This window comes from Trachurus trachurus (assembly GCF_905171665.1).
Source record: "Trachurus trachurus genome assembly, chromosome: 12".
Classification (NCBI taxonomy): Eukaryota; Metazoa; Chordata; class Actinopteri; order Carangiformes; family Carangidae; genus Trachurus; species Trachurus trachurus.
In genome coordinates, this window is record NC_139908.1 from 5,321,403 (window position 1) to 5,343,456 (window position 22,054).

Sequence of the window (22,054 nt, forward strand, 5' to 3'; positions counted from 1 at the left end):
TGGGACTCCAACGAAACAACAGTGACAACAGAAATATTTATAAACATGTTCATCTGCATCTTTTGGTGGGTAAGAAGTTGGAACTACAAGGTTTACATAACCACTGAATAAACTTTTACTCTATTAATATGTTGAATATGAATAAAAACCCAAGTGAGGTACAGTCACGAGACTGTTTAAGTATTTTATTTTCAGCTGCTTCCAAGTATAGCTACGCTCTCTGAACAACATTCAAACACTTTCTCAAAGGCTCTAATTACAAGAAAGTAATGTTAAATTCATAATGAAGAGACAACTTCATATAGATAGATAAGAACGTTATTCCCTTAAGAAAATTTTGGTTCCAGTTGCAGTACCATTTGATAAAAGAGAAAATGGAAAGAATACACACACACAAAATAGTGCCAAATGTCAAGTATCAATATTGTCCAGCAATAAAAACTAAAGTGTGCAAATATCAGATAAAAAGTATAAAGGTAGCAGCAGTTGACTCTTCAAGTTGTCTGAGACTAATTTGATTGGTCGGCCAATTTTTAGCTCCTAGGCTACTCCTTACACAGATGACCAAATTTCGTCATTGATATGTCAAACCACTTATGTCATCAATTACTGTCTAATACTTAACTGATATACTCAGATTTTTATATTTTTGCCACAAAATGAGCCGCCCAGGATGGTACCTTTAATTAAATGACTAGAAAATATATTAAAAACTGACACATTAAACTCTGTCAGTGATTCTTTAGAGTTAAAAAAAAATGCAGAAATGCAACAACTGTGAGACTAAAATGACGAGATTATCAATAATAATTCATTTAAAGGGATAGTAGCATTTTTTTTAAAGTGGGGTTGTATTATCTACAAATAGCCCCCAAGTACTTTAATTGCAGTAGAAGACTCTCTGCACTCCTCCTGTTAGCAACGCCAGCCCATAATAGCCCTGCCCAGAGATTTACAACATACAGTGTTGTGAACAGACCCAAAGAAACGGCCTATTTTCGTGGCCTAAAAAGAGATTTTACCTGGAAAAAAAAACACAGTTACATTGTTCGCTATAATATAATTTTTTCCAGCCCCTCAAAATGCAGGAAAAACACAGTTTTTATTTGGACCTAACCAACTGCTGATCGGCGGGCGCTAACCCTGGGCGGAGGGATACGTGAGTTGGTTAGGTCCAAATAAAAACTGTGTTTTTCCTGCACTTTGAGGGGCTGGAAAAAATTATATTATAGCGAACAATGAAACAATGGAACTGTGTATTTTTTTCCAGGTAAAACCTCTTTTTTCTTGTTTCTTTGGGTCTGTTCACAACACTGTATGTTGTAAATCTCTGGGCAGGGCTATTATGGGCTGGCGTTGCTAACGGGAGGAGTGCAGAGAGTCTGCTACTGCAATTAAAGTACTTAGGGGCTATTTGTAGATAATACAACCCCACTTTAAAAAAAATGCTACTATCCCTTTAAATGAATTATTATTGATAATCTCGTCATTTTAGTCTCACAGTTGTTGCATTTCTGTATTTTTTTTTAACTCTAAAGAATCACTGACAGAGTTTAATGTGTCAGTTTTTAGCTAATATATTTTCTAGTCATTTAATTAAAGGTACCATCCTGGGCGGCTCATTTTGTGGCAAAAATATAAAAATCTGAGTATATCGGTTAAGTATTAGACAGAAATTGATGGGGCTATGGGCTGGCGTTGCTAATGGGAGGAGTGCAGAGAGTCTTCTACTGCAATTAAAGTACTTAGGGGCTATTTGTAGATCATACAACCCCACTTTAAAAAAAAAAAAATGCTACTATCCCTTTAAGTGACCTCCACAGTCGAACTTGCAACCTTTATTTTGACAGCGCAGACCGGAAGTGAGGCATGATGTCATGGGATATCACTTCCTGTCAGAGCCCACAGCCTCTCTCTCCCCCTCTCTCCCTCTCTCTCTCTCTCTTCTATCTCTCTCTCCCTCTCTCAGGTGATGGACTCTCAGAAGGTAAGACTCGGATCATCGATGACAATATCGATCATATCTGATCAGTTTGCAGCGGGTGAGAGACACAGACAACACATGGGCAGAGAGAGAGAGAGGATTAGCTTAGTTAGCTTATCACTCGCTCCCCCGTTCAATTCCTATGTCTCTCTCTCCCTCTCTCTCTCTCTCTCTCTCTCTCTATGGTCGAGTGAGCATCGCTTTGAATGAGGGATTTATAGATAAGACTCTCTCTCACTTTGGTCGAGTCGCTATCAGAATGAATGTAGCCTATTGCTGCAGTCGGCAGGTTATTGATTAACCCTTGCTCAGGTGATTATTGTTGTTTCTCCTCAGGTAACTCCACCTCATTCATTCTCTATGTAACTCGACCTTCCTCTCTCTCTCTCTCTCTCTCTCTCTCTCTCTCTCTGTCAGTGTAACTCTACCTCGCTCTACCAATCAATGAAACGTATTGGAAAGGACAAAATAAAAGTATTATTGATAAATTACTCACTAGTCACTGCAGGTTATAGATGAGTAAAGGTGACTGCAAAAGTCAAAGGTCACATGAAGATGTCACGTTGGACACTGACAGCTAAATTTATTTTAAAGGGATACACCATCATTTTTTTTTCTTGTGTCTTGCCTCACTCCAGAGTCAATGACCAGCAGATAGACACCATCCTTTCGACTGTACGTGTAGTAACGAGGGAGATAGAGCCTGTATCGCCCGTAATTAGCTTAGCTCAAACGCTGGAAGTGTATGGGTAGTGTTAGCCTGCCTCCACCTAAAGTCATCAGAGACACTCTTCAGCAACTCTAAACGGACCGATCTTCGTCTCAGAGCTGACAAAACTCTCCGGTAAGGCATCTTGAGCGGTCAAATGCCGCTAACGGGACGAGGTCGGTCAAAACGGAGGGTTCAAACAAAGGCGGTTTATTTTGGTTCAAGCTAGCTACATCGAGGGTAGGTTAGCTTCCTATTTCACAGTAAAAGCACAAATTCTATCGTCATGGTTTTCTGTATGTAAAAGGGCAACGGGTGTTTTATTTTGTGAGAGAAACTGGAAGTGCGTTGGTCACAACGGCTAGCTTGAGTAGCGCCGAATTCGTCCGAACACAATTGTAAACAGCTGTTATTTAGACAAATTAACGACACACTGCTGATCTAAACGGCTACTTTCTCGCCTAAAAAATGTTGGCGTATCCCTTTAATGTAATGATTGATTTTTAAATTTATTTTATTTTATTTTTTTGTTGTAAACAGGAAGCTCTGCGCAGGATCATCAGCACATTAGCCAATAAAAACGAAGAGCTACACAGCTTCCTGGAAGCGGTCGACAACACGCTGACAGGCCTGCAGGTAAGTCGCTGAGGGGGAGGGGCTTAATACTGAGAGAGGCTGGGAACTTATTAACGTAATAAATAACGGCAACAACGACAGAAAACTGTTTTAACTTTGTCCAATCAGGAGGAGTCATGTAAGGTGATGTCAGACCTGGAGGCGGAGCTTGAGCTGCTGAGGTCGGCTTTGGAGGAGAAAGGGGTGGAGCTCCATGACATCATCAAAGAAGAGAAGCTCAGGAAGGAGGCGGAGCTACAGGTGAATTTAAATTAGTGCTGACGTCAAAACCCGGAAGTTTAGCATTGCGCTGGTTCCCGGAAAAGAAAGTGAATGGGATCTTTGCATTGTGTTTTGGATTATATCAGAGAAGTTTATGACACTTACAAGTTTTGTTCAGTGAGATAATCTTCACATATACACATAACACCTTTTATACCGTATTTGAAGCTTAAATGCGATCGCTAGAAGTAAAAAGCTAATGTTAGGCTTCAACAGACTACTACACGTCACCACCACTAAGCTTTTGACTGATATCGACAGCTTTATTTAACATTGTATAATGGAGAAATGGGATTGTTTTTACTTGTTGAAGAGCCATAAATAACATAAAATAACATCCATAAGATCACACTGGCCTGTTCGGGTGAGATGACGTTTAATGTCTCCGACAGGGTTTGTCGTCGTATTGAGCAACTTGTTAGCAACCGCCTTTTTCACGACACATAAAAGCTTCAAAATTCACAAGTAGGGTATTTACTGATGTGTTTTATGACTTGCTTAATATAAGCTTTTAACCACAGAACTAATTTGAGGTATTTTACCAAAATCACATTGACTTTTAGATGAGGGAACAGGGAGTGAGCGCTAACGCTAACAGAATTCCGGTGTTACTGGCAGACTCTATTGACATATTGGGCGATTTTCTGCCTCCGCGCTGGTCTCACATATGGGCTTATTCTGACAAAACGGTAGCTCCCACCAGAAAAAGAAGCAGACTGTGGTCGTTGTAAGGACTTCCCAAATACGTTTATATAGTTTTGGTGTTTTTACAGTAAATCTTTTGGAAACCTTTGCAAGTTAAAAGCAGGTGTCCCTCCTGCTTCTCTCAGAAAATCTTTGTATTATATTATCAATGGGCCGCAGGGAGGGACCGGGCTGCACTGACAGGCTCACAGTTTAAATTCTGTAAGTCTCTCTGCTTTGTTGAACACATTGTTGGAAAGAGGACAAGCTAGTCTACAACTGTGGAAAAAATCATGTGTGTACAGTGTAATTTGTGGCCGGGAGCAGCGTGGAAAGAGAAAACAACTGTTTCCATATCGGCCATGCTCTAACCCCTTGACCACCCTACACTGTAAAACCTGAAGTTTCTCTCAGTGGAATATTTTACTTTACAAAGTCATCTTGTTTAATTCAGAGTTTGTTACTTTTTGTTGTTTTTTGTACAATATTTTCCTGGTTTGTTGCTGTTTTCAGAAGCAGCTGTCTGCGGGGAAGTGTGCTCTGCTGTCATGTGAAGAGCTGCTGGAGTTTGCAAATCAAACACTGACCATCAGCAGCGAAGAAGAGTTCCTGCAGGTGAACGAGCCACAGACGGTTAAACATATACAGCTTTAATAATAACTGTCATAAATATAATAAGTGACTTTGATCTGTTTAATTTTCAGGCTGCAAAACAAATCAAAGAAAGGTACGTCACAGTTAAAGCCTGTTTTAATTTGAACATAAAATACATTTCTGTTGAACTAACCCAGTTAATGTTTATTAGTATATAGTCTATGGTGTTCATTGTCATCGTTAAGTTTCCATCACATTTCAATGTTTGTCTTTTTTAATCATATTTCTTTTCTGTTTGTTTTTATTTTTCTTCGTTTGCTCTTTTTGCTTCATGTTTTTTATTTCTTATTTTAACATTTTATTATCATTATGTTATTCTAATTTTAATTTCTTTCGCCACGTTTAAACTAACAAATCAAAGTTAACACTATTAAATTTAAATTAACCCTTCGCATGTAAACTCCGCCTGCGTGACGTCCTAACCCCGTCCCCCCCCCTTAACCCTAACACCCCCCCCCCCCCCCAACCCCCCCCGCCTCGATGCTTCGCCTCCTCCTCCTCCTCCTCCTCCTGTTGCCAGGGTAACGATGGCTCCAGCATTCCGGCTGACAACTCGTCCGGCGGTGTCGGAAAACATGGCGCAGTTCACTGTCGACTTCGGCACGGAGAGGGCGGGGATTCAACGACTTCACTTCCTGCCAGGTCTGTTCATTTATTTGATTTGATTTGTTTTATCATTTTCACTTTTTTCACAGTTGTCAAAATATTTTTTTATAAATGTGATCGACGACGACGTTATGTATAATGTTTTTTGTTTCTTGTTTTTTTTTTTTTCACAGTGCCCAGAGCTCCAGAGGTCGACGCCTCCAGCTGCGTCACCCATGACAACAACGTCACGGTTGCCTGGCGACCGGCCGGCGAGGGGGACGGCGAGGGACCGACCGAACGCTACGACCTTGAGTATCGAAAAACGAACCATGACAACTCGCTACGGGCGGCAGGAGAGGCATGCTGGGAAAAAATCTGCGACATCACAGACACTCAGATCACGATCACAGGTCATAGGTTATTGATTATTGATTATATTTATTTACTACTATAATAACTGCTGTTTTTGCACATTTCTGATTTTAATACTTGATCCATATTTTTATACATATTTATTGATTTTATATTTAATACACTTGGTACGGCGGCAAAGTTTCGTTGTATCGTGTGCATTGATAATAAAGCTTATTGGTCATTGATCGGAAAATATGTTTTTCAGGTCTGAAGTTCGATTCCCGTTTTGTCGTCGTCCGAGTTCGAGCGAAAAACAAAGCGGCAGCCGGAGAGTTCTCAGAACCTGTTACCTTGGAAACCAGAGGTGATGTCACAACAGAGTGAATGAATGAATGAATGAATGAATGAATGAATGAATGAATGAATGAATGGAGGTTGTTATAGTTTTAATTTTCATTCGTTTTTATTTTTATTTAGTTTTTCAGTTTATTTGTTTTTATTTCAGTTTAGTTTTAGTTAGTTCAAGAAGTGATAAATCAGTTTTAATTGACTAGTTTTTATTTAGTTTTAGTTTTTCAGGTTTTAGCAGGAAGCCTCTGTCAGACCTCTGAAGATGAACTTTCACATTTGTGGGATTTTTCCCTTTTAGTTGCATCCCATTAGAGCTGCAACAATTAATCGATTAATCGAACACTAATCGATTATTAAATTAATCGTCGAATAATCGGTTTGAGTAGTTTTTTTTTCAAGAAAAAAAAGTCAAAATTCTCTGATTTCAGCTTCTTAAATGTGAATATTTCTGGTTTCTTTGTTCCTTTATGACAATAAACTGAGTCTCTCTTTGGTTTGTGGACAAAACAAGACATTTGAGGACATCATTGTGTGGTTTGAGAAACACTGACTGACATTTTTCAACATAACAACAAATCGATTAATCGTTTAAATAATCAACAGATTAATCGATAATGAAAATAATCGTTAGTTAGGGCACTAGTCTTAGTCTTTAGTTTTTATTTTGAAGAATTTACTAGTTTTTATTGAATCTTAGTTTTAGTTTTTCAGGTTTTAGGAGAAAGCCTCTGTCAGACCTCTGTAGATTAACTTTTTCCCTTTTAGTTGCATCCATCCCATAATGTTCCCCTCAGTCCTCATCAGGTTCCATTCACCTGTGGGTCGTACTCCAAGTCGTCCCATATTGAGCTGTGGCGTTTTCTTCCTGCAGCTTTAGACATCGACAAGAAAAAACTAAAGTTTAGTTTTCATTCTTGGAAAATTTGTCATGTTTATTTTCATTTCACTTAACTAAATAATTTTTTCACTGCTAGTTTTAGTTTTAGTTTTAGTTTTAGTTTTAGTTTTATTCTTAGTTTTAGTTTTAGTTTTAGTGAGCTATAAAAACCCTGGGGTGGATGGATGAATGGTTGAACAGATGAGTGGATGAGCGACGATGACGTGAATCTTCTTCCCTCGCAGCCTTTAACTTCGGCTTCGATGCGTCGACGGCTCACGCCGAGCTGAAGGTTCAGGGCGACACGGTGACCTGGGAGCCTCAGGGGGTCAAAGGTCACGACCCCCGGCTCAAAGGCAAAGAGCCTAAAAGCAGGTGAGAGGATGAGAAGGTGATGATTTCATTAGGTTTTCTCTGTTTTCTGTTTGTCACAAAACATCCACTGCAGGTTATCAGGTCGTAACTCTTCTCACAACACATGGTAACAACCGATCAGTAATAATAATAATAGTAATAACTGATAATCACGTTGATAATCGCCACATTGGGGCCGGTGCGAGTCGACAGGGACATGTTGAAGTTTGTCTGTGCTGCTGTTTGAGTCTTTAACCTTTTTGTCCCTCTTCAGTCTCCGTACCGCTTCCTCTCCGACTCCCTCAGGTAGAAACTTACTGCCTCCGCTGTCTGGTCCATCCACCATCTCTCCTTCATGCAGCCAATCACATCACCGCTGACATCACCGCTGACATCACCGCTGACATCACTGCTGACATCACATTGGCGTTCATTTTAGTCTTTTAACCTTCATGTTTCTATTTTTATAACTCTGTTGTGTGTTTTCAACGTATTTCAAAGTAAAAGACTCGTGTCTTCTGGGGGGGAAAGGGATTAATTTAGATCACAGTTCCACTTTTAATCACATTTTATAAGATCTTTTTATTTAAAATTATCTTCTTTTATATTTTTATATTTTTTTAACCAGGTGAAAGTTTTGTTTGTTGGATGAAATGTTGATGTTCGTGTCGTTTTCTCCATGTTTTCATCGACTCCATCGGACGTTTCACGTGTTTATTCCCATTTTGTTCTTGGTTTTGTTTTTTATAAAGTTTTCATTGTTTGACTCTTTAACCTGTGACGTGTTGGTTTTATGTCGTCAGCAGCAGAAGTGCGACGCCATCGCCCAATAAGACGGCAGGAGGTCGAGGGGGGCGCGACCGGTTCGCTGGAGAGTCGTACACGGTGCTGGGTACGAACCTGAAAATAAAATTATTATATTTATTTATTATAATATATTTATTATTAAAGGGATAGTTCACCCAAAATTGAAATTGCACTCATTATCTACTCACCCTCATGTCGACTAAGGGCTGGGAGAAGTTTCAGAGTCCTCCGTGGCTTCTCTGAGTTACAGGGGGTCTCGGCGTAGCAGTGCATGTCCATATAACGGTTGCAAATGGATACCAACTGTCTTCGTAACAAAAAGACACACCAAAAAACATCCAAATACCTCCATGCTGCTTGTATGTAAAGTCCGTCTTCTGTTCCGCCATTCTCTATACTACTAATGAACTACTACAGTATTATTACAGTACTACTAATGAACTACTACAGTATTATTACAGTACTACTAATGAACTACTACAGTATTACTGCAGTACTACTAATGAACTACTACAGTATTATTACAGTACTACTAATGAACTACTACAGTATTACTGCAGTACTACTAATGAACTACTACAGTATTACCACAATACTACTACAGAACTACTCAAATACTACTACAGCATTATTACAGTATTACTACTGATAAAAGTTGGTATCCATCTGCAACCGTTATATGGACATGCACTGCTACGCCGAGACCCCCTGTAACTCAGAGAAGCCACAGAGGACTCTGAAACTTCTCCCAGCCCTTAGTCCACATGAGGGGGAGGAGATAGTAGGGCTGGGACGATATGCTTTTCTCCCGATTCGATTCTTCTACGATTTTTTGGATGGCAATTCGATTTAAATTGCAATTCTACGATATTGCCTTAACATTTATCTGCACACAAATACTGTAGGAGCCTATAAATTAACATACTCCATTATAAAGTGAACTTAAACCCTTTTCAAAACCTGTACTCTCTGTATGTAAAAAAAAAAAAAGGCTAACAAATGCACATTGCACAATATTTAAAAAAATCACCCCCCCCAAAAAAATCGATTTTTTTTTTTCAAAAATCGATTTAAAAATCATCGAAAAAGATATCGCGATATGTATGTGAATCGATTTTTTTCTCCCACCCCTAGTACGGAGATAGTGAGTGAAATTTGAATTTTGGGTGAACTATTCCTTTAAGTTTTAGTTTTTTTGTTATTCTTCCTCCTCAGGCGACCAGGAGGTGATCGGCGGCTGCCACTACTGGGAGCTCCGCCCCCTCGCGGACTGGAAGTCGTTCAGCGTGGGCGTGGCCTACCGGGCCGGTCTGGGCCGGTTCGAGCAGCTGGGGAAGAGCAGCAGCTCGTGGTGTCTTCACGCCAGCCAATGGCTGCAGAGCTCGCTGGCCATCAAGCACAACAACCGGGCCAAGGCGCTCGATTGGCCGCTGCCTCAGCGAATAGGAATCTACTGCGACTACGACAACGGTACGAAGAAATGAAAGTTAAAGAGTCGACGTTTTTTAAGATTTTCACTTCAGCTGCTTCTCGTCTCACGGCAACAACACTGATTATTATTGATTATTGATTATTGATTATTGATTATTGATCTGTCGTTTCAGGTGATTTGTCGTTTATTGATGTCGATCGACTTCGTCTTCTTCACTCCTTCAAAACAAAGTTCAGCCAACCGCTCGTCCCCGCCTTCACTGTGAGTACTGCAGTACTGCTACAGTACTACTACAGTACTACTACAGTACTGCGGACTACTATTACTACTACAGTATTAGTCTACTTGCCAGCCCATAGGGCCCCATTGTGAACCCGGAAATGTTGAGTACCCCAAAGTTTTATGTTAGAAATAGATAGTATGGGTCCCCAGTATTCAGAAACTGCCGGATGCTAACTTATATATATTGGGCAATTAGCAAATTCAAAATTCAAAATGGCTGTCTAAACCGATGACCAGATTTTGAAATCCATCAAAATCGGCCCACTGGCGGTTAAAATCTGGTCACTTCCGGTTTAGACAGCCATTTTGAATTTTGAAAATGTCAGAAATGGATTCAGCATCATCAATAACCCCTAAAACCACTCCAATATTGCCCAGATCAGCCAAGTCAATTTTGTTGAAATATTGCCCATATAGGTAATTATGCTAATTTATGCTAATTATGTATGTTATGCTAATTGCCCAATATATATAAGTTAGCATCCGGCAGTTTCTGAATACTGGAGACCCATACTATCTATTTCTAACATAAAACTTTGGGGTACTCAACATTTCCGGGTACTCATTGTTGGCAAGTAGACTATATTGCAGTACAGTGTAACTCTAAAACCTGTGTTGTGTGTAGTATTATGTGTAGAACATGTGTTTAGTATGACACTCATGTGTCTGTTACATGTGTGTACTGTAGTAGAACTTCACATTATTTGTAGTATAACTAACACAGTACTTGTACTCTGGATGCAGTACTTGTACTCTTGATGTCGCAGTACTAACAGCAGTGAAACTACGTTGCAGGTCTGGTGCGGAGGCTTCACCTTGACGACGGGTCTGCAGGTGCCGAGCTTCATGGGAAATTTCCTGTCGACCAATCGGAGCCTGAGTAACCTGTCGCAGTGATCGATGCTGATATTTATGATGAAATTTATTATGATCAATAATGTAAAGACTTTAAAACATAGTATCTGTTAAATTATATCAAATATGAATTTACTATTTAAAAACAAAAAGCAATTGCATCATAATTTAAAGCTTTTAATGATAAAAAAAAAAAAGATTATGCTTGCTTGCTCTTATTTTGAAAGTCATGTTATAGATAGCCTATTGCTTTTATGTCAATGAATACTATTGTCTGTTAAATAAGGCTTTTATACTGATTGATTTTATATGTGAGAAATTCATATTTTTTCATATAAATGTCAGACGTTTATGGTCCTAACAGTAACGGGAAGTTCTCTCTGGGTTTTATTTTGGAGGCTGTGATCAAGTGTGTTTTTTTTTGTCTTAATTTATGTGAGACCCTTTTATAGTGAAATTATGAGAGATTGTGTTGTGTGCGTTTCTATGGGAAGTCAAATAGGTCAAAATTCATTTCATCTGTGCCACTCATCAGGTGACGTAAACATTGTTAAAGTAAATGAACAAATAAATAAATAAGATAAATAACATAACACTACGTTGCAAATGTGTGAAGTTCTTTCTCTGAAAGGTCTTTCTGCTAATGCACTTTAATTATCAAATTTCACATTTCAAATTCAATTTTGGTACCTTTTTGCTGGAGGATGTTTTGAAAATTAAATCTTAAAAGTCCTTTTCTTTATCATTTTAATTAAGTCACAGAATGAGCCGAATATTGATTATTCATTTTATTTATGAGTCAAAAAATGCAGCTATATTTTGAAAATGAAAAAGGATTTCTGTTAATCCATTTTAATTTCAAGTATGACACATTTGCTTTGATAATAAATGTTCTTCTTTCTCAAAACATCTAATAATGTAATCAATAAACGTGTTGTGGTGTTATCGTTACTGCAGGTCACTCCCGCTCTCCCCCTGCTTCCTGTCTCTTCACACTGTCCTGTCAAAATAAAGGCACAAAATGGCACAAAAATAAATGAATTAAAACAATATAAATGTATTTGTAATATATTTGTTATGGGAAAACGGATAAAAGATTTCCATCTTCTTTTTTATATAGCCAATATAATGAAGAGAAACTTGAATAAAGCCCCTCTGGTGATGTCACAATGATGTCACTGTAAATTAAAAAAAAAAAAAAACATTTAATTCGTCAGAGACAAAAAGAAAAAAGTAAAAAAAAAAGTAAAAAGTGGAAAAGAATAAAAACAAAACAGCATTTTAGAAACAAGAAAAAGTGGAAGAGAAAGAGGGGGGTGGTATCCATGGAGACGGAACAACAGGACCGGGGTAAGAGGACGAGGGAGGAAGAGGCAGCCGTCTCCATGGCAACAAGACAACAGAACAAGAAACTGGAGCCAGAGGGAAGAGGAGCAAGATCAGCACAGAAAGAAAAAGAAGAGAAGACGAAAAAGGAAGAAAAGAGGAGGAGAAGAAAAAAGAAGAAGGAAGAGGAGGAGGAAGAGGGGGATCGGCAGCAGGTGAGGGAGAGGAAGAAATTCCCACAATCCACCTGTTCTTACCTGGATCACCACCACAACACTAGTTGAAAATAGTAGAAAATAGTTGAAGACAAAAAAAAAAAAAAAGTCAAAGTTTTCACTAATTTGTGCAACAGGTTAATTTTTTTCTTTTGGTCCTAAAGATGTGAAGATGGCCTGTTTCCGTGGCAACCGAGAGGAATTTTACGGAGAAGTCCTCCTATTGGACGAGAGGAAGATCACACTAAAGGTGAGCATGGACTCGGACTTCCTGTTTATTGCACTTTATCTCTCTCTTCTTTTTCTCCCATTGTGCCCTGATGTCACTCGATCATCCACCACCTGAAGTCTTTGTTTATGTTTTTTTAATGTTACTTTGTATTTGTTTTTTGTTGGGTTTTTTTGTAGAAATCGTCGAAGGCGGCGGCCATCTTGCAGCAGGTGTTTTCTCACCTGGATCTGGTTGAAGTCAAATTCTTCGGTTTGAGATTCTGTGACAACAAACAGCAGACGGTGAGGAAACTATGAAGAGCTTTTAAAGAGACGCTAACAAGCTGCTGCTGATTATTGGAAAGACGATAAAGGAATAGTTCACCAAAAAATGAAATTGAGTCATTATTGACTCACCCTCATGCTGATGAATACTCCGGAGTAGTTTTTTATTCCTCAAAGTGCATCTGGAGACCAGGGAGGCTGGTTCCTAGTCCAACGAAAACTTTATACGAGAGTCAATAGCGGCCGACACAAAAACGTCCATAAAACTACACAAAAACCATTTAATATTCCTCCACACTGCTCGTCCACTGCAATCCAAGTGTCCTGAAGGGATATAGTCCAGAGTTTACTTGAAATGACATCATAGAGGCAAGTCCGGTCATGTCCGCAGGCAAATTCAAAACAGGACTGTTTAGGCTGTAGAATTGTCCTAAATGACGTAGTTTCCAGTAAACTCTGGGCTATATCCCTTCAGGACACTTGGATTGCAGTGGACGAGCAGTGTGGAGGAATATTAAATGGTTTTTGTGTAGTTTTATGGACGTTTGTGTGTTGGGCACTATTGACTCTCATATAAAGTTTTTGTTGGACTACGAACCGGCCTCCCGGGTCTCCAGATGCACTTTGAGGAATAAAAAACTACTCCAGAGTATTCATCAGCATGAGCGTTAGTCAATAATGACTGAATTTCATTTTTTGGTGAACTATTCCTTTAACAAGCTGCTCCTGATTATTGAAAAGACGTTGAGTTTGCTGTTTGTTTGTTTGTTTCAGCACTGGTTGGATCCGTCGAAGACTCTGTCACAGCATCGAGAGCTCGGTGAGTTTCACACAACAACAACAGAATTTTAAATTAAAGATGTTTAATGTTTCTGTTTATTCACATTCATTCATTTATCTATTCATTAATTCATCTCATTGTTCCAGCTGGGCCTCCGTACATTTTTTACTTTGGTGTCAGATTTTATGCTGAAGATCCGTCAGAGCTGAAAGATGAAACAACCCGGTGAGTTTTTATTTATTTAATTATTTTTTAACCATTCCCTGACTCATGTTTCATGCGTCACCTGTTGATGACATCATAACCTCCGTGGCGACAGGTGGCAGTTTTACCTGCAGCTCCGTCAGGACGTCCGTCGAGGTCGGCTGCTCTGCCCCGCCCACCTCAGACCGCAGCTCTTTGCTCTAATGCTGCAGGGTGAGATAATAACCAATCAGAGGAGAGGTTTCATTGTTTCCTATTACAGTTTTTTTTAATTATTATGTTATTATATTGTTTTATTCTTTTTAAATGTATTTTATTTTATTCAGACGTAAACGATAAATTCTGACATTTTGAACTCTTCTCATCACCAGTGGACCGTGGCGACCACGACGTGGAGGAGAAGTTGGACGATCCGGACGTGGAAACCATCTACAAATCTCTGAGGTAAACGCTCTGAAACAAGCGAACAAACCTTTAATGAGTTAATTGATGAGTTGATTAATGAGATTATAAACCTCACATAGAAACATCAGCTTCTCGCCTCATTCTCTCTCTCTCTCTCTTTGTGTCCAGCGGTGTCTCTCGCCCTCAGGCTCAGAGTCTCTTCCTGTCTCTCTGCAGCTCTCTGCAGCTCTACGGAGCGTCACTGTTCAATGCCTATGTAAGATCACCAATCAATGATCAATAATCTGAGTTTCATGTAATCACTGTCTCTAAAATCTTTCTTTTGTTAATGTTTATCAATCAGGTTTGTCAATAACACATGTGTCAATCAGACATTCATCAGTCCTGTGTTTATTGATCAGTAATGGATCATTGATCGTCTGTTTTTTGACTCAGGGGGAGAACCAGTCCGAGTACTTCCTGGGTCCGACGCCGGTGGGCGTGGTCGTCTACAAGAACAAAGTGCTGGTGGGAAAATATTTCTGGTAGGAGTGAGACCTCAATAACATCTTTGATGATGATTTACAAACACGATTAAAGGTACATACTCCTGTTATCTATTCAGGAAAATCGATTATTCCGTTCAAAAGTCTGTTTTTCATTAACCAGTAATCCCCCCATCAACAAACTGAAGTGTTCCTTTCAGCTCTGAATGAGCCGTTCATATCATTCATATCTACATGGAGCGGGTAAGCTCGGTGCTGCTGCCATGTGGTGTCGCCATGTTTTTACGTTCAGTGGCAGCGTGACGCAGTGTTAATTTTGTCAGCTATTTTTCAATTTAGTTTTAGTCTTAGTCTTGTGTCAAATGCCCTTATAAGTTTTAGTCATATTTAGTCAGCTTGTATTCTTTTTTGTTTAGTCACATTTAGTCGACGAAAAGTCTTGGCATTTTAGTCTAGTTTTAGTCAAAGACAATCCAAAGTATTTTAGTCTAGTTTAGTCAATAGTCTTTTTTTAGTCTTTGAAAGCAGATTGACAGTAATGTTAATCACAACTAATCTACTCAAACCAATATTGACAGGCAGCTGTCGGATGAGCCAACTTTCCAGCTTGTGTGTGCGTTTATGTAGGCTATTTGTCAGTATCTAAACAGAGATGCACACACACACACACACACACACACACACACACACACACACACACACACAGCGCAGAAGCGACCGACCAGCGCGGAGACGCGTCTCCGCCAGGGACACACCGGCCGCAGAAGCGCCGCGAGTAGCCGCGAAGCGGAGCCCTTTGATGTTAACGATTCGTTCACACCAGCGCGATCCTGTCAAGCCGGGCAGGAAGTCGCACAAAGAAACAACGAGAGAATCCGGTTAATTTTCAAAATAAAACACGGCGATTGACAAATGCAATGATGTGAACGGGAGGGCTCCGGCTCGCACATGATCTCCGTTGCTCGGAGCTTCGCAGCGATTCCGCTGCCGGTTTACAGCGCCCGCACCCCCCCTGCAATGGCCATGCGCCCCCCGCCCCCCATAACCAGTTTGTAGCCTACTCGCCGCACATAGCACATGTGTGTGTGTGTGTGTGTGTGTGTGTGTGTGTGTGTGTGTGTGTGTTCCTCACTCAGGCACAGACACACACACACCCCTGGCAGCAGCGCAGGAGGAGAAAAACATGACATGCATGCATCCAGTGAAGGCACTTTTTGGATTGTAGCTAATTTAAAAGTCTGTGACGAAAAAAGAAAGAGACATTTTATTAAGTTTTTATTTGATTAAGTAGATTTCGTCTCGTCTTTTTTCGTCAACAAAAATGCGTGTAAATTTCGTCACAGTCAGTGTTTAAGGGCATTGATTTCGTCTCGTCTTCGTCTCGTTTTCGTCATGAAAAAACCCATCGTTGACGAATATTTTTCGTCTCGTCTCGTCTGACGAAATTAACACTGGCGTGACGGTAGGAAACCACGGAAACTCAGCGGAGACACCGGAGCTGTCGGCTCAGGTGGAGGTGGCGTCTGTGAGAAGTCACCGCGGTAACGCAGTGAGGAGGAATGGAGCGTTACACTGATGCTGCATTCACCTGCAGTCACCTGCAGTCGGACAGACGGCCGTCGGTAACAAACCAGATGTCATTTTAGTCACAGAAGTCCAGAGAAAGCTGGTAAAACGTGGGTCAGGTAAACAATACAACATCGCCATGACAACATATTGTCACGTGTATTGTTTGGCTTCGTCCTGACGGACCACTTGTTTACATAGAGGCTTGTTTATGCCGTTACCTGCAGTGGCTGTCGTCCGTCTGCCGTCTGCCCAATTTCAGGTGAATGCAGCATGAAAAATACGATTGAGTTGCTTGTGATATACAACCGCAACGCTAGATGGGAGTAATTCCTACACAATGTACCTTTAAACAATTTAATCTGAAGCAAATGACTAATTTTATGAATAAAAATTTAAAATTTAAAACTTTACCAAACCCAGCTTTTTTTTAGGCCACTCCCTCAAGGTCAAAGGTTTGTTGTGGCTCGAATTGGTGAAACATGAGTCAACCACAGATCAAATGTCCGTACAACTTTTACTAAACTAAAAGTTTCATTCATGTGTAATTATATCGGGTTAAAGCTGTGATCATGTGACCTGTCATGTGACTCTCGTCCTCAGGCAGCGAATCGCCAAACTTCACTACAAAGACGAAACGTTTGAGCTCACGGTCGTGGGAAAAAACGTGAGTTCCTGTTGTTCTTGCATGTCACTTGACTGATGGTAAAACTAAAACTAACCTACACACAGCAACCTGAAGGTGTTCAATGGTAAAACGTGTGTGTGTGTGTGTGTGTGTGTTTCAGGGATCAGAGACGTCGTTCTATTTCCAGACGTCAGATCGATGTGACTGTAAACGTCTGTGGAGATGCTGTGTCGACCATCACATTTTCTTCAGGTGAAGCACACACTTTCCTTCCTTACCTTTATTTTCCTTTCCTTTCCTTTCCTTTCCTTTCCTTTCCTTTATTTTCCTCTCCTCTCCTCTCCTCTCCACCTTTCCTTTCCTTTCCTCTCCTCTCCTCTCCTCTCCTCTCCTCTCCTCTCCTCTCATCTCCTCTCCTCTCCTCTCTCCTCTCCTCTCCTCTCCTTTCCTCTCCTCTCATTTCCTTCCTCTCCTTTCTTTTCCTTTCCCTTCCTTTCCTCTCCTCTCCTCTCTTTCCTTTCCTCTCCTCTCTTTCCTTTCCTCTTCTGTCCTTCCTCTCCTCTCCTCTCTTTCCTCTCCTCTCCTCTCCTCTCCTCTCCTCTCCTTTCCTTTCCTTTCCTTTCCTTTCCTTTCCTCACCTCTCCTCTCATTTCCTTCCTCTCCTTTCTTTTCTTTTCCTTTCCTTTCCTCACCTCTCCTCTCATTTCCTTCCTCTCCTTTCTTTTCCTTTCCTTTCCTTTCCTTTCCTTTCCTTTCCTCACCTCTCCTCTCATTTCCTTCCTCTCCTTTCTTTTCCTTTCCTTTCCCTTCCCTTCCTTTCCTCTCCTCTCCTTTCATTTCCTCTTCTCTCCTTCCTTTTCTCTTCTCTCCTCTCCTTTCCTTTCATTTCCTCTCCTCTCCCCTCCTTTATTTTCCCCTCCTCTCCTCTCCTCTCCTCTCCTTTCCTTTCCTTTCCTCTCCTCTCCTTTCTTTTCCTCTCCTCTCCACTCTTTCCTTTCCTTTCCTTTCCTTTCCTCTCCTTCCTTTCAATTCTTTTCCATTCCTTTCCTTTCCTTTCCTTTCCTTTCCTTTCCTTTCCTTTCCTTCAATTCTTTTCCATTCCTTTCCTTTCCTTCCTCTCCTCTCTCCTCCTTTCCTTTCCTTCCTCTCCTCTCCTCTCCACCTTTCCTTTCCTCTCCTCTCCACCTTTCCTTTCCTCTCTGCTCCTCACACACACACTCACACACATTTAATGATTCATATTTTCCCTGTCTTTAGGATGTCAGACTCGAAACCTGTAACATACAAAGTGCAACACAACAGGTAAACACACACACAAACACACACACACACAGTTTGCATTTTATCATTTTTACCTTTGTTTTGTTACGTTAATCTCTCTCTCTGTCTCTCTCTCTCTCTCTCTGCTGTGTTGTAGTGCTCGCTCGCCCACTCTGGCTCCTCGGCTGAAGTCTCGTCTCAGTTTGAGGCTCAAACTTCACGGTTTGTCTGTTTGTTTTTTTTTAATTGTTGTTGATTTTATTTTGAAAATCTCAGGAACACTTCACTACTTTACTTTACTTTTTTTTATTGTCCTGCCCCCTTTTCCTGTCAACCAGCCAATCACACGACACACGAGGGTGTGAGCAGCCAACCGGTGATGATGACGCAGGCGGCGCCACCTGCTGTCCAAAGGTGAGCTCTGATTGGTGTTGCTCTGATGATGTCATGAGATCATCAAACAATGACGTCATACGAGCAGGTGATGATGTCATGTACAGCTGCAGGTCTGAGAGGACGACGAATGATGAGGACCAAGAGAAGCCCAGTGCACCATGGGAAAACAGTGGCCACGTGGGGTAAAACTACGGTCAAATAGTTGACAACAAACAAGTTACAGTAACCAAAGTAAAAATAATAATGAGTGTAATCTGATTACTGTACGATTACTGTATAATCTGGTTCCAGGGGCCTGTTCAATTCAAAGTTTCCTCCAAACGTCAAAGAAGAAAAACAAGATGGAGAACGACCACAGAGGTAAAAACAAAACAAAACCTAGAAGGGTTTTCCTATTTTAACCTTTGCATGAGAGGAGAGGAGGAGGGACGAGGAGAGGAGAGGAGGAGAGAGGGGAGGAGAGGAGAGGAGAGGAGAGGAGGGAAGGAGAGGAGAGGAAGAGAGAGGAGAGGAGAGGGGGGAGAGGAGTGAAGGTGAGAGGAGAGGAAAGGAAAGGAGAGAGGAGAGGAAAGGGGGAGAGGAGAGGAAGAGAGAGGGGAGAGAAGAGAAGGAGAGGAGAGAAGATGAGAGAAGGAGAGGAGAGGAGAGGGGAGAAGAGGAGAGGAGAGAAAGAAGGAAAGGAGAGGAGAGGAGATGAGAGGAGAGGAAGAGAGAGGAGAGGAGAGAAGGAGAGGAGAAGAGAGGAGGGGAAAGGAGAGGAGAGGAGAGAAGGAGAGGAGAGGAGAGGAAGAGAGAGGAGAGAAGGAGAGGGGAGGAGAGGAGGAGAGGACAGGGAAGGAGAAGAGACAAAAGGAGGGGAGGAGAGGAGAGGAAGAGAAAGGAAAGGAGGAGAGGGAGGGGGAGAGGAAAGGAGATGATAGGAAAGGAGAGGAGGAGAGGAGAGAGGAAAGGAAAGATGGAGAGGGAGGAGAGGAAAGGAAAGGAAAGGAAAGGGAAGGAAAAAAAAAAACCCAGAAGGTTTTTCCTCTTTTAATCTTTCCACGTCATGTTTCTGTTTGTGTGTTTAGACGCAGCCGAAGTCTGGACGGTGATCGACCGATGAGAAAACACAGGAGGAGGTAAAAATAAAAACAAATAAAGACGTTTTTAAAATAAAATCATGGAGGTTTTGTTTAATTGCAGCTGGAAATGTTTTTAAGTCGTCTGTAAACTTTTGATCTGCAGGTCTGGTTCCCGTGGCAACACGAGCAGTGGCAGCGAATCAGAGAAGAGTAACAACGGACGACGACGAAGAAGAACAAAGAGACAGTGAGAAAAAATGTCACTCTACATTTAAATGTCTTTATCTTTAAGTTAGATTAAACAGACTCAGTCTTGTTCTGTACCAAACTATTTATCGTGGAATTAAAGGGTGATGACGCAAATTTTCTGCTGTTTGTTCTGTAGGTGGAGTCATGAAAACCTGATATGGCAACACATCCAGTAAGTGATGATGAAGTCGATGCTACAGGTGTCGGTACCCGCTGGAACATTGTTGCTAACAGGCTACGATGCTAAGATGCTAAACTGTGCTACCACAGCTGTTAACAAGATCTGTAGATTCAGAAAGAGGAGGAGAGGAGAGGAAAGGAGAGGAAAGGAAAGGAGGAGAGGAGAGAAGAGGAGGGGATGAGAGAGGAGAGGAAAGGAAAAGAAAGGAATGGCAAGGAGGAGAGGGGAGGAGAGAGGAGGGCAAAGGAAAGGAAAGGAAAGGAGGAGAGGACAGGGAAGGAGAGGAGAGGATGAGAAAGGAAATGAAAGAAGAAGAGGAGGGGAGGAGAGGAGAGAGGAGAGCAAAGGAAGGGAAAGAAGGAGAGGAGGGGAGGAGAGAGGAGAGAAAGCAGAGGAAAGGAGGAGAGGACAGGGAAGGAGAGGAAAGAAAAGGTGGGAAGAAGAGAGGAGAGGAAAAGAAAGGAGGAGAGGAAGAGAAAGGAAAGGAGAAGAGGGACGGGGAGAGGAAAGGAGATGATAGGAAAGGAGAGGAGGAAAGGAAAGGAAAGGAGGAGAGGAGAAGAAAGGAAAGGGGGAGAAGGGGGAGAGGAGAGGACAGGGAAGGAGAGGAGAGAAAAGGAGGGTAGGAGAGAGGAGAGGAAAGGAAAGGAGGAGAGGAAGAGAAAGGAAAGGAGAAGAGGGACGGGGAGAGGAAAGGAGATCATAGGAAAGGAGAGGAGGAGAGGACAGGGAAGGAGAGGAGAGGAGGACTACAGTTAATACATTGTTCAATTGTGTGTGTGTGTGTGTGTGTGTGTGTGTGTGTGTGTGTGTGTGTGTGTGTGTGTGTGTGTGTGCAGGAAGCAGCTGGTGGAGCCTGATGGTTTGACTGACAGGCAGAAGGAGGAAATACGTTACACTGAAGTGAGGTGAGCGTGGACAGAAACACTGATCGATTGATCGATTGATCGAATCAGTTACTCGTAGTAACCTAGTAACTCGTCTCCGCCTACAGAGTCTCGGGGGAGCCAATCAGAGCGCACCATCGTCCGAGGGGGCGTCAGCATCGCCGCTGTGCGTCGGCTTCAGATGTCAAGTAGGCGTCAATCAAATGTTACACTCAGTGATGTCATCAATCGATTATTGATTACTGTTTTTGTTTGTCGTTTAGTTTAAAGGTGGAGCTGCTTCCTCCTCTTCCTGTTACCATGGCGACCAGTTCTTCCCATCAAGCGCCCACAAGCCCCTGAGACTGATGATGTCACTGTGCTACCCACAATGCACCTGGTTTTACTGTTTAGTTTCCTACGCCGTCGTGTTTGTTAACATGTTGTAATGTTTTTCAGACGCCTGCTGATAAAATATCAATATGAATATGATCAATACAGTCAATATGAAAGATCCATTTCATGTTGTTGTATGAAAACACAGAAGTATTATGGGCTGTTTTGGTTTTTGATCATTTAGACAACAAACAAAACATTTCCTCCCCTTCTTAATAAGCAACGTCTTGTCAAGACAAAGAATGTATAAATTATACATAATAATAATAATAATATATATAGTAATACATTCAATTATGGATTAATTTGCAGAAATATAAAGAAATGTTATGGTTTTTTAGACTTCTTTAGACTTTAGACTGTATAAACAGACTTTAGAGAGGGTTTTTATTCTCCTTTATCCATTGACCATTTTATCTGTTGTTTTCTATTTGTTCATGTTTTACTTATTTATTGTTTTTAGATGAATTGCACTGATCTCCAAGTGGTGGACGTGTGAAACGCTATTTCACTTTTATGTGACGCTTAAGAATGACAAATACTGTAAATGTAATCTTTTAGGATAGGATAGGATGTAATAACCAGAACTTTAGGGTAACTTGAGTTACGTTACATTGGTCATGATGATTATAATCTGAATGTGTAAATTAACACTAACTTAAATTATGATATAAATGTGGTGAAATAAAAACAGCATCATGTTCTGATGGGG

General features: G+C 41.0%; 2 protein-coding genes across 2 annotated transcripts; both read left to right on the forward strand.

The window, feature by feature from the left end:
• The first annotated feature begins 1,917 nt into the window (after positions 1-1,917).
• LOC310994336 (FSD1-like protein) lies at positions 1,918-11,294 on the forward strand. Its single transcript, XM_083982985.1, has 13 exons — positions 1,918-1,987; positions 3,234-3,329; positions 3,438-3,569; positions 4,788-4,889; positions 4,979-5,001; positions 5,449-5,570; positions 5,708-5,926; positions 6,136-6,234; positions 7,344-7,473; positions 8,256-8,344; positions 9,475-9,729; positions 9,864-9,952; positions 10,769-11,294. Exons 1-13 carry the CDS (start codon positions 1,973-1,975, stop codon positions 10,868-10,870), a joined length of 1,473 nt encoding a protein of 490 aa, XP_083839111.1. The 5' UTR covers positions 1,918-1,972; the 3' UTR covers positions 10,871-11,294.
• A 1,247-nt stretch (positions 11,295-12,541) lies between these two features.
• On the forward strand, positions 12,542-20,992 carry epb41l4a (erythrocyte membrane protein band 4.1 like 4A; the record flags this gene model as incomplete). Its single annotated transcript, XM_083983985.1, has 15 exons — positions 12,542-12,619; positions 12,778-12,882; positions 13,639-13,684; positions 13,792-13,870; positions 13,965-14,062; positions 14,221-14,293; positions 14,423-14,510; positions 14,690-14,778; positions 16,909-16,972; positions 17,094-17,185; positions 18,351-18,415; positions 18,532-18,607; positions 19,657-19,707; positions 19,814-19,897; positions 20,920-20,992. The coding sequence occupies 15 exons, from the start codon at positions 12,542-12,544 to the stop codon at positions 20,990-20,992; spliced, it is 1,161 nt and encodes a 386-aa protein (XP_083840111.1).
• Positions 20,993-22,054: the final 1,062 nt, after the last annotated feature.

Excerpts from the sequence above, each read along its gene's own strand:
- LOC310994336 (XM_083982985.1), top strand. Across the intron at positions 6,235-7,343 it reads TGTTACCTTGGAAACCAGAG|CCTTTAACTTCGGCTTCGAT; the intron begins GTGATGTCACAA and ends CTTCCCTCGCAG. Across the intron at positions 7,474-8,255 it reads GGCAAAGAGCCTAAAAGCAG|CAGCAGAAGTGCGACGCCAT; the intron begins GTGAGAGGATGA and ends TTATGTCGTCAG.